The following is a 12,680-nucleotide window of genomic DNA, read 5'->3' as shown; positions in this document are numbered from 1 at the left end:
TGGGTTAGAGTGGATGGGACCTTCAGGCGCCACCACCTACCAGACCGAGACGTCACTCACACTGGAGACGGTGACATAAATGAGGTGATACATGCAGTGATTCAGTGAGAGAATTAACCACAGCGCCTACACAAAGCACTACGAAATATGAGCCATTAGTTATTAAACGGGAAGACTTCGTGGAATACTACTGTAAACAAAGACCTCATACATCCACATAAACGTATAATGAAACCCTGACCAGGAGTTCCCACTGTGGCTCAGCAGTAAAGAATCCGACTAGCATCCATGTTGACACGGGTTTGATCCCTGGTCTTCATCAGTGCAAAGTTAAGTGATCAGTGACCGTTACCGTGAGCTGTGGTCACAGACATGGCTGAGATCTGGCGTGGCCGTGGCTGTGGTGCAGGCCCGCAGCTGCAGCTCCGATGGGACCTCTGGCCTGGGACCCTCCCGATGCCGCATGTGCGGCCCTAAAAGAGGAAAAAAAATAATACTGACCAACCAGAACCTTGGACAAAAATAGGTCTGATTAGGTTTACAAATGATCCTATGCAAATGATCTTGAGAACAGCTTTTCCACAGCCTCTAAATACACCACATAATATCAAAGAAATTAAGAGTGACACAGAAATGCTCACGTTAAGCCAACAAGCAACAGCAGCGCAAGCCCCGCTCCTCTGCCGGAGGGTCTCTGCAGCACAGCTCGCAGGGCGAAGCACGCAGCCCTGGGGAGGCACCAGGGCGCAGACATTCCCCCTTTCTGGGGACTGAGCAGGAGGTTGCCGGCTCCTCGCACCAGTGACCATCCCACAGACCTCCCGCTGCAGGACCAACACTGGGGTTTTTCCTTTCTGGTTTTGTCTTTTCTGGGGCCGTGCCCACCGCATAGGGAGACTCCCAGGCTAGAGGTCACATCGGAGCTGTAGCCACCGGCCTATGCCAGAGCCACGGCAACACGGGCTCCGAGCCGCATCTGTAACCCACACCACAGCTCACAGCAACGCCGGATCTTTAACCCATGGAGCGAGGCCAGGAATCGAACCAAAACCTCTTGGTTCCTAGTCGGAATCATTAACCACCGAGCCACAAGGGGAACTCCTGTTTTTTCATTTTCAAACTTTTCATGCCACTGCTTCTAACTTCCATTGATTTGGTCTCTTGCAATATTTCTCCTTTATAGTTTCTTCTGAAATTTTCTTTTTTTTTTTTTTTTTTTGGTCTTTTTAGGGCCACACCTTCGGCATATGGAGGTTCCCAGGCTAAGGGTCAAATCAGAGCTGCAGGTGCCGGCCTACGCCACAGGCGTAGACCCACTGAGCGAGCCCAAGGTTCTAACCCACATCCTCAAAGATACTACTAGTCAGATTCGTTACTGCTGAGCCACAACAGGAACTCCAAGTTTCTTCTGAATTTTGAACTTCCATACAAAAAAAGCTGCTCTTCTATAAGAAAAACAATTTTTTTTTCCTTTCACAGGAAGTACAAATATATCCAGAGTTATGAGGAAATTTCTTTACTCCCAAAACCTTGAAAAGTACAATTTCCTGATTCTGACCTAATCCAACTTAATGGTTTCAAGAAGCCATATACACTACTATTCAAAATTCTTTTTCTTTGCTGGCTGCCCCTTAGGATATGGAGTTCCCAAGCCAGGGATCAGATCCAAGCCGCGGTTGTAACAACACTCGACTCTGTTACTCTACTGTGCTGGGCCAGGGATCGAACCTGGGTCTTGGCGCTGCAGAGACGCTGCCGATCCAGTTGCATCAGAGCAGTCACTCCAGCTATTCAAAATTTACCGTACTCCACAGATCCCTCCAAATAAATATATACACAGAGTCAAGACAGGAGAGTGCATTCCTGAACCATGTTCCCCTGCTGTCATGAGGAGAACTGATCAGTCTTAATAAAAGAGGTGAAAATACTAATGAATGTTAAGAAAGCACATTACTGAAACTGGGAATTCCACCTTAGGAAGGGTCTTCGATCAAAAATAATTATCTGATACATTAAAAGGAATACACTCTGCAACACAAATACTGGCCCCTCAGGATTTTCATTGTTGTAGGCTTGTCATTTGAATATATATTTAAAAGAACCTAGTTAAACCTAAGGGCATCTGTCAACTTTTTGTTTTTGTTTTCGTCTTTTTAGGGCTGCGCCCTCAGCATACAGAGGTTCCTAGGTTAGGGGTTTAATCAGAGCCACTGCCGCCAGCTACGCCACAGCCACAGCAACACCAGATCCTGGACCCACTGAGCGAGGCCAGGGATCGAATCCGCAAACTCATGGTTCCCCGTCGGATTCATTAACCACTGAGCCACAACGGGAACTCTGCCATCTGCTTAGTTTGGAAGAATGGCATTTATTTTTCCATTTAATTTTAGGCCCTGTATAAATAACGCGACGGCTCCTTTTATCTCGGCTTCAGTCCTTAACATTCAAACTTTCACCTCCTCCAACATCGAAATACTTTGAGGAATGGAAGGGACTTAATCATTTTGTCTGAATCCGCTATTTTGTACAAGGGACACCAAGGGATAGCAGGTTAATTTGTCCAAGTCACTTAATTCGCCTCAATTAAAATGAGAGCAGGATTGCATAATGTTCTATTACACGCAAAACCAGCACACAAAGGCAGGGGCAAAAGGTCTATCCCAGGTGCGAGTCTGCACGAACAGGAACACAGCTCGTACCACACATGGGACTCAGCAACAGTCCTCAAGTACTAAGGAGCCCGACACACATGATGAAGAATATTCTTAAGAGTTATTTAAAAAGAACAACGACAAGTGAGGTCAACAGGGAATTAACAAAATCAAATGTATACTCTTGATATGGTCGGAAGTTCAAGATCTACTGTTAGGTATCTGAGGAGGGGAGAGTTGCAAAGCTATACCTATACTGCACTCTCAGGTTAGAATCAAATGCACCACTCGCAACAGCAGGACTGAATGTTACTTTCTTTTTCACACTCTCATGTTTGTCTTGTATTTGTAATTAACTAATTTGAGCGTTACCATGTCTTAAACCTTTATGTGAGCCAGAAAGTTACAAAAACAAATAATCTAATATATATGGCTAATAGTAATATAAATTGGTGAAAACTTTCTTGAAAGAAATATGACAATAATTTCCACAACTTAAAAACACTCATAAAAATTCATACCCAAAGATACACCTATCAATAAGTATATATAAATACATACAAGAGGAGAGAGTCTTGGAAGACATTAGTAATTTTCAAAACTGGAAAATAACAAAGGTACTTCCTTCAAAATCACTATAAAACAAGAAAGAAATTTTAAGCCCAAAATCTTTGAAAGCATGGGAGTAGTGATATCCTTTGGCTCAGTAATTATACTTCTAGGATTATACACTAAAGAAATAATCAGGGGAGTTCCCGTCATGGCGCAGCGGAAAGGAATTTAACTAGGAACCGTGAGGTTTCGGGTTCAATCCCTGGCCTTGCTCAGTGGGTTAAGGATCTGGCGTTGCCGTGAGCTGTGGTGCAGGTCGCAGACATGTCTCAGACCCTGTGTGGCTGTGGCTGTGGCTGTGGCACAGGCCAGCAGCTGCAGCTCTGACTGGACCCCTAGCCTGGGAACCTCCATATGTCGTGGGACTGGCCCTAAAAAGCAAAAAAAAAAGAAAAGAAAAGAAAGAATGAATCAGAAATTTGGGCGGCGGGGGGAGTTCCCATGGTGGCTCAGTGGTAAAAAACCCAACTAGTACCCATGAGGATGTGGGTTTGACCCCCGGCCTTGCTCAGTGGGTTAAAAGTCCAGTGTTGCCATGAGTTGCGATATAGATTGTAGATGTGGCTCGGATCTTGTGCAGCTGTGGCAAATGTAGGCCAGCAGCTACAGCTCCAAACTGACCCCTGGCCTACGAACTTCCATATGCTGCGGGTGCGGTTCTAAAAATAAAACAAAAATAAAAAGCAAAAGAAGAAGAAGAAGAAGAAGAAAAAAGAAATTTTGGGGAAAAAATGTTTACCATATCAACAAGAGCAAACAAACAGGACCCAATGTCAAAGCCAAATGCAGGAATGGCACACCTACACCCATTCTGCAGCCATTACGACTTCTGTATATAAGCTTTAATGGCTTGAGAAAACACTAAATTTTTTTTTTTTTTTTGGTCTTTTTAGGCCCGTCCTGCGACATATAGACATTCCCAGGCTAGGCATCAAACTGGAGCTCTCTAGCCGCTGGCCTAGCTCGCCACAGCTACACCAATGCCAGATCCGAGCTGTGTCTGCGACCTACACCACAGCTCAGGGCAGCGCTGGATCCTCAACCCACTGAGTGAGGCCAGGGATCGAAACTGCATCCTCATGGATACTAGTCAGGTGCGTTTCTGCTGCGCCACGATGGGAACAGCGGAATATAGTAATGCTAAATGGGAAAAATCGCAAAAATGTAAAGAACTGCCTCTCATACCAGTTGAAATACAAAGGAAAAAGACTGAAAGACAACCAATGTATTCCCAGCGGCATGCTTCAGTTAATTAAGACTACAGGGGTTTTTTCCTTCACTTTTTAATTGTGGATTTTCCAAACATTCTTCAATAATTAGGCATTATTCAAATACCTAAAAGAATAGTAAGAAAGAGAAATGACAAGCACTTCAGAGACCACTGCATGTGGCCTAGGTTTCGGTCGTTCCTGACTCTTCTCCACAATCTCCAGGCTGCTGCAGTTGCTGTTATCCTCAGCCGAGGGGATACGAGAGACACAGGCAGATGGGGGCCGGGATGGGGTGAAGAAGGGACAGTCACAGACTCAGGCAGGAAAAGCCAGAGTTCTTGCAACCTCCCTATTTGCATATTTTCATAGAGCAGAGCTCCCACAGAAAATATTTTCAAATAGTCAATAGTTCTAAAATTAGGTTGTGATGATGGTTGTACAACTACAAACACAATAAAATTCATGGAATTAAAAAATACGTATGTAGGAGTTCCCGTCGTGGCGCAGTGGTTAACGAATCCGACTAGGAACCATGAGATTGCGGGTTCGACCCCTGCCCTTGCTCAGTGGGTAAACGATCCGGCGTTGCCGTGAGCTGTGGTGTAGGTTGCAGACGCGGCTCGGATCCCGCGTTGCTGTGGCTCTGGCGTAGGCCGGTGGCTATAGCTCCGATTGGACCCCTAGCCTGGGAACCTCCATATGCCGCGGGAGCGGCCCAAGAAATAGCAAAAAGACAAAAAAAAAAAAAAAAAAAAAAAAAAAAAAAATACGTATGTAGGAGTTCCCGTCGTGGCGCAGTGGTTAACGAATCCGACTAGGAACCATGAGGTTGCGGGTTCGGTCCCTGCCCTTGCTCAGTGGGTTAACGATCCGGCGTTGCCGTGAGCCGTGGTGTAGGTTGCAGACACGGCTCGGATCCCGTGCTGCTGTGGCTCTGGAGTAGGCTGGCGGCTACAGCTCCGATTCAACCCCTAGCCTGGGAACCTCCATATGCCGCGGGAGCGGCCCAAGAAATAGCAACAACAACAACAACAACAACAACAAAAAAAGACAAAAGACTAAAAAAAAAAAAAAAAAAAAAAAACGTATGTATACAAATATGCTATATAAATATACATATATAAATATACACACACACGCATGCACGCACACACGCGAGCGCCCCTGCACACACTAACATAAGAGTTCCCGATGTGGCAGTGTCTTGGGAACACTTAGACATAGGTTTGATTCCTAGCCCAGCACAGTGGGTTGCAGCTACGGCTTAGGTTGCAACTGTGGCTTCGCTTAGCTTGCAACTGTGGCTTGGAACTGATCCCTGGCCCAGGAACTCCACATGCCACAGGGAAGCCCCCCCCACCCCGCCAAATTAAATAAAGACACACATACATACAACCAGCATAAAGAGAGCACAAATACTACCCCAAAGTGTTAGTTTCTAGGGGTGGTGAACAGAAAGAGTATTTTTTAAATTCTTTCGGACATTAGCCTTCTAATAATCTACAAAAAAAGGAAGAGATATAGGATTTTACTCCTCTTTTGATATCAAGCATGCGAGTCAATGGAATTACCATGTTTTACAAGAATAAACTAACAGGACAGCCCCCCCGGGGCCGTGCACTCACTGCTTACCAGGATTGTGATGTGTTGCAGACTCTCCGTTCTGAAATACATCTCCTGCCCCATTCATTCTACCGGGATTAAAAGGTCCTACTGCAGCCTTGGTCTGTGACGTTAAAGACGGGGTGAACGTTTGTATGTTAACACCGAAGTTACTTGACTGCAGTCCGTTCGCGACCTCTCCCAGGTTGGTATTCTGCAGGGATGTTACGTGTGTGATCATTAAGTTCATGTCTTGCCCGTCAGTACTTTCCAACTGGCCGTCGCTCACAGAGCTGACACCTGTCTCCAAGGTTGTAACATCGGCGATCTGAATTTCAGAGTCTGGTTCGGTGGTGATACCACTATTACCCACGCCTGCATTTACCTTACTTCTTGAAAAACTGGGAGTGGAGAAATCCACATCACTGGTTCTGTTTTTCGTTTCGGGAGGTCTCCGTTCAATAAAACTGGAGGCATTTTTCTCTTGCCCTTGATTGGTTTCCATGTCCTCTTCATCATCAATGACAATTGTCTCACTTACACTTCCCTTCTGAGAAGTCAGTTCTTTTGCAGAAGGAAGAATTTTGGAATCATTTCCTTGTAGCTCTTCGTTTTTAGATGATGCAAATGTTATGGTTCTTTGATCGGTTACCACGGGTGCAGGAGGTGGGGGAGGTTGCACAGGTTCGATAAAAACAACGTCATCATCGTCTTCCACGGAAGAGTTTTGAAATTTATTAGCTCTAGCCACTAAAGGAGCAGGTGGACCACTAAATGAATTTCCGACGTTCGTGAGACTCGCTGCCATGGCCGTGCTCCCTAACAGAACAGAAGTCTGATCAGTCAAGTCCAGTCCTCCCGCGGGGCTCACGTCCATGCCACGGGACCTGTTAGGAAGGTGCAAACAAGAAACAGTGTACACCTAGAACAGACGGGCGAAAAGAATGGGTATGTGTATGTGTCTAATGGATTCGCTTTGCTGTACACCTGAAGCTAACACAACATTGTACCGTCAACTATACCCCAGTAAAATGTTTAACAATTAAAAAAGAAACACTGTACAAATGACCAGGGATTGTGTTCTTTGGTACTCTAATTTGAATTAAAGAATTGTTTAAGGTACTATTTCTTCCTTACTCTAAATAAGAATGATTCTCATCTAATATCCAGGAAAAATTTGATATCCATTCCATGATCTTCTTTCAAGCCACTAATAATGTACATGTCAACTTCCTGCAGTACAGCTAGAAAGGTAATTACCAATTTTCAGTAATAACATGCAATATGTTCCCATCTCCACCACCTCCTTTGCACCACTGTTTACTCTGTAAATTTTAACACTGAAAACACAGATAAATCCTCCTACACACATATGAACCAAAAGAAACCAAAATCTGATAAAGAAAATCTCTTCTTGGAAATAAAGACAAAAATAAATCAATGGGATCTCATCAAACGTATGAGCTTTGGCACAGCAAAGGAAACCATTAAAAAAAAAAAAAATCCATGGAATGGGAGAAAATAGATGCAACCAACAAGGGCTTAATCTCCAAAATATACAAATAACTCATACAACTCAAGAGCAAGAAAACAAACAACCCAAATGAAAAATGGGCAGAAGACCTAAAAGGACATTTCTCCAAAGAGGACACACGGATGGCCAAAAGCCACATGAAAAAATGCTCATCACCAATTAGTAGAGAAATGCTTAACGCACTGCACCATAGTAAGAAGCCTAAGACATTATATATATACATAGATGCTAGTCAGACTCGTTAACCGCTGAGCCACGGCGGCACCTCCAGAAGTCCTCTTTATAGTACAACAATAGCACGTGCTGGAGGAAGCCTTCATATAAGGCCCTCACTTCATTTTAAGTAAACATGACTACTAAAGAAAACTTTAAATTTTGAAATAAGTTGAATAACATTTTGAATCAAAAGTTTTATAACTAATTCAACTAGGTTCTCTTTTAAAATACAAGTGCAGGAGTTCCCGCCGTGGCGCAGTGGCGCAGTGGTTAACGAATCCGACTAGGAACCATGAGGTTGCGGGTTTGATCCCTGCCCTTGCTCAGTGGGTTAACGATCCGGCGTTGCCGTGAGCTGTGGTGTAGGTTGCAGACGCAGCTAGGATCCTGCATTACTGTGGCTCTGGCGTAGACCGGCGGCTACAGCTCCGATTAGACCCCTAGCCTGGGAACCTCCATATGCCATAGGAGCGGCCCAAGAAATAGCAAAAAAGACCAAAAAAAAAATAATAATAAAATAAAATACAAGTGCAGGGAGTTCCTGTCACGGGTCAGTGGAAACGAATCTGACTAATATCCATGAGGACACGGGTTCAATGCCTGCCTTGCTCAGTGGGCTGAGGATCCAGTATTGTGAGCTGTGACGCGGGTCTCGGACTCGGCTCGGATCTGGCGTTGCTGTGGCTGTGGTGTAGGCCAGCAGCTGTAGCTCCAATCCGACCACTACCCTGGGGATGTCCATATCCCGTGGGTGCAGCCCCAAAAGACAAAAAAAAAAAAAAAAAAAAAAGTGCAAAGAGTTAACATTTACTTTATAAGTCAAATATTCAGGACAGTTAAACACTAAAGCAACCCTAGTAAGTAAAAACTATTGGAGTTCCTGTTTTGGTTCCGCAAAAAAGAACCAGACTAGTATCTGTGAGGATGTGAGTTCAAGCCCGGGCCTCACCCAGTGGGTTAAGCGTTGCCATGAGCTGTGGTATAGGTCACAGACATGGCTCAGATCTGGTGTTGCTGTGGCTATGACATAGGCTGGGAGCTGCAGCTCTGATTCGACCCCCAGTCTGGGAACTTTTCCATATGCCACAGGTGCAGTCCTTAAATAAATAAATAAGTAAAAATTATTAGCCCCCTTACACAGATTTTTCTTAAAAACCCCAATCCTCAAAACATGCTCAACACTAAAGCCAGGAAGTGGGAGAGGTCAGGATTTGAATATTCCTAACTACTATGTAATATGTGGTTAAGTATTAAACAATGTAGCACAGGTTTTATTAAAAAAAAAAAAAACATTCAATACATTAGTAACCAAATCAATATTCAAAATACACAAGTAGGTAAAGGAAGAAATATCAAGGCCAAAGTGCAAGGCTAAAATGAGACTTTAAACACAGAGTTGAACTTGTAGTTAACATTCATTTATTGGCCACAAGGCAGAAAGTATCCTGATCAACGTAACAATTTTCAGAGGAATGTGGAGTAAATCTACTGAGGTTACGAAGTGCAAAGGCTTTTCATGAATGAGTTTTCTGGATCTTTTCTGTCTTTGCATACCTACAACACAAGACACTAGTTTCTGGGACTTCAGCTCCATCGGAACCCACAGTACCCTGGCTGCTGAGTATCCCATTCATTCCTCACACGAGGTTTCAGAATAAGACTTTCCTTACTACACAGGTCTCTGTAGTAATCTGCTTCCCAAAACAGAGAAAGTACTCAACTGTAACAGTTATTTCCAAACCTTAGACTATAAGTAAATTTGGTCCGTTCTACACGTCACTGAGAATACGTTTCAACTACCAAACACTAATTTGGTCATATTAAGAAAAAATAATCTGATTAAAGTTGACCATGTCTACATTACCCAAATCTATTCTTTTAGCCACTTTTGTACATTGTCAACATTAATTAGCTATTTAACATCAAGCAAATAACTTCACTTCTCTGAGCCTCCATGTTCTCCAGAATAAATGGTATAAAAATAGTTGCCAGGGTTCTTCAAAAGAATTCAAAGAGATAACTGGTTGTGAAAAATGAATTAACAGACTGTTAACTCCTAACAATTACCAGGCAATTGTTCCCTGTACTCCGAAGACTTCCGTAGTTCTCTAATTCATTTTTAGGGTTCCCTGTGATACTCCAACATCATTATGGAATGCTTGTCCTCCCCCCTGAAATTCATGTGACAAAACCCTGGCATCCAAGGAGATGCTATTAGGAGGCAGGGCCTTTAAGAGGTGATTAAGTCATGAAGGTAGAGCCCTAGGGAAAGGACTGCTGACCATTTAACAGACACCACAGGAGTTCCCTTCAGGGCACAGCAGAGACAAATCCAGAAATGAATGAGAAACGAATCAGGGCATTGCCCTGAGCTGTGGTGTAGGTCACAGATGTGGCTCGGATCTGGCTGTGGCTATGGTGCAGGCCAGCAGCTGTAGCTCATAATAGACCCCTAGCCTGAGAACCTCCATATGTTGCGGTGTGGCCCTAAAAAGCAAATAGAAAGAAAGAGAGAGAGCGAGAGTGAGAGAGAGAGAAAGGAAAGAAAAAAGAAAGAAAAATAAAGAAGGACACCACAGAGAGCAGCCCCCTCCATTGGAAGGGCACAGCAAGAAGACGGCCAGCAATCCTGCACCAGAAGGCAATCCCTCCCAAGACTCCACATCTGCCCCAGTCTGCTTCCTGGACTGCCCAGCCTCCAGAACTGTGAGAAAGGAATGTTTGTTTTCTTTTCTTTCTTTTTTTTTTGTCTTTTCTAGGGCCGCACAAGCCACACATGGAGGTGCCCAGGCTAGGGGTCTAATCAGAGCTGTAGTCCCCGGCCTACACCAGAGCCACAGCAACTCAGGATCCAAGCCGCGTCTGTGACCTACACCACAGCTCACGGCAACACTGGATCCTTAACCCACTGAGCAAGGGCAGGGATCGAACCCATAACCTCATGGTTCCTAGTCGGATTCGTTAACCACTGAGCCACGACGGGAACTCCGGAGTGTTTGTTTTCTATGGTACTTTTGTTACGCCTGCCCAAATAGACTGAGACAATCACCATAAATTATAAATGTTTTCAGCTTTACTTGACTTTTATTCTGATTCAGTGAGAATCAATTAATAGAATACTTAAAATTTTACAGCCAGGTTGATGGCAAAAAAAAAAGGAAGGCTGATACTGCCCATAACAAGAATAAAAGCACAAAGTTACAGTTCCTACTATGGAAGTCTGATGAGAAAATATTAAATGAATTCTTACAGTTAAAAAAAAAAATACTTGATTGCGATCATGAAAAAACAAAGATGGCAGTTAAAAAATACGGAGTTCCCACTGTGGCTCAGCAGGTTAAGAACCCCACTAGTATCCATGAGGATGATCCCTGACCTCACTCAGTGGGTTAAGGATCCGGTGTTGCCTTGAGCTGTGGTGTAGGTCTCAGACGCGGCTCAGATCCCGTGTTGCTGTGGCTGCGGCGTAGGCTGGCGGCTGTAGTTCCAATTAGACCCCTTACCTAGGAACTTTCATATGCTGCAGGTATGGCCCTAAAAAGACCAAAAAAAAAAAAAAAAAAAAAAAAGCTGCTATTCCAGATACTGTGCAGTCATTATTTTAAAAACGTACAAGGAGCTGGGAAAAGTCAAGGCCCATGAACACTTAGGGCCAAAGGAAGAGAGGAGGAAAACAGCTAGGCCAGGATATCCAAGACGGGCCGTGTGCCAAGGAGCCAGGGAACTGGGAAGACGGAGACCAACCCGCACAGGAGCTGCGATGAGCGAGGAAAACACCTTGGAGACACAGAACGGACTGACTCCAGAGGAGCAGACCAGGCAGCAAGAGACACTCAAAAATGAACGTCCAAAGTAAGACAACATTCACAGTCGTGAATGCTTTAAGGTTAAAGCGAGTTGAGGAGTTCTCCTGTGGGCAGCACGTTAAAATCCAGCATTGTTACCACCATGGCTCAAATCACTGCTGTGATGTGAGTTCAGTCCCCGGCCCGGGAATTTCCATGTGCCACGGGCAATGGCCAAAAAACAAAAACAAAAAAAATGAAAAAAAAAAAAAAAAAAAAAAAAAAGCTTAACTTTATTTTTTTTAACAAGCTTAACTTTAACGATTTTAGGAGTTCCCATCATGGCTCAGCAGAAACAGAGCCGGCTAGGATCCATGAGGATGGGTTCAATCCCTGGGCCCACTTAAGGATCTGGCGTTGCGCTGAGCTGTGGTGTAGGTCACAGCCACAGCTGGGATGCAGTCTTGCTTTAGCTGTGCTGTGGGTGAGCGGCTACAGCTCCAACCTGACCCCTAGTCTGGGAACTTCCACATGCCATGGTTGCGGACCTAAAAAGATAAAAAAGAAAAAAAAAAAAAAAAACTTACTTGAAATTTTTAAATATCTTTCTGGCATCTATCCAGAGAAAACCATGACTTGAAAAGACACATGTACTCCGATGTTCACTGCAGCACTCTTTTCAATAACCAAGACATGGAAACAACCTAAATGTCCATGACAGAGGAATGGATCAAGAAGATGTGGTCTGTATACACAATGGAATATTACTCAGCCATTAAAAGGAACAAAATACCAGCATTTTTAGCAACATGGATGGACCTAGAAACGATCAGCCAGACAACGAGACGCCAACATCAAACGCTTTCACTGACATGTGGAATCTGAAAAAAGGACAGAATCAACTTCTTTGCAGAACAGATACTGACTCACAGACTTTGAAAAACGTATGGTCTCCAAAGGCGACAGTTTCAGGGGTGGAGAGATGCGTGGGGGTGTGGGATGGAAATCCTATAAAACTGGATTGTGATGATCATTGTACAACTACAAATGCAATAAATTCATTGAGTAA

At 44.1% G+C, this 12,680-nt stretch overlaps 1 protein-coding gene across 4 annotated transcripts in view; it reads right to left on the bottom strand.

Moving 5' to 3' along the window:
- The window catches only part of ZMYM2 (zinc finger MYM-type containing 2), a 69,717-nt gene that overhangs the window by 48,379 nt on the left and 8,658 nt on the right, over positions 1-12,680 (bottom strand). For all 4 annotated transcript variants that reach the window (XM_021065428.1, XM_021065429.1, XM_021065427.1 and 1 more), the window contains exon 3: positions 6,107-6,963. In XM_021065428.1, coding sequence (XP_020921087.1) covers positions 6,107-6,953 — 847 coding nt within the window. In that variant the 5' untranslated portion in view covers positions 6,954-6,963. The remainder of the gene's footprint in view (positions 1-6,106; positions 6,964-12,680) is intronic.

The sequence above is a fragment of the Sus scrofa genome, chromosome 11 (genome assembly GCF_000003025.6).
Source record: "Sus scrofa isolate TJ Tabasco breed Duroc chromosome 11, Sscrofa11.1, whole genome shotgun sequence".
Classification (NCBI taxonomy): domain Eukaryota; kingdom Metazoa; phylum Chordata; class Mammalia; order Artiodactyla; family Suidae; genus Sus; species Sus scrofa.
Note: the sequence above shows the minus strand (reverse complement) of the source record. Positions and strands in the feature narration are given on the sequence as shown.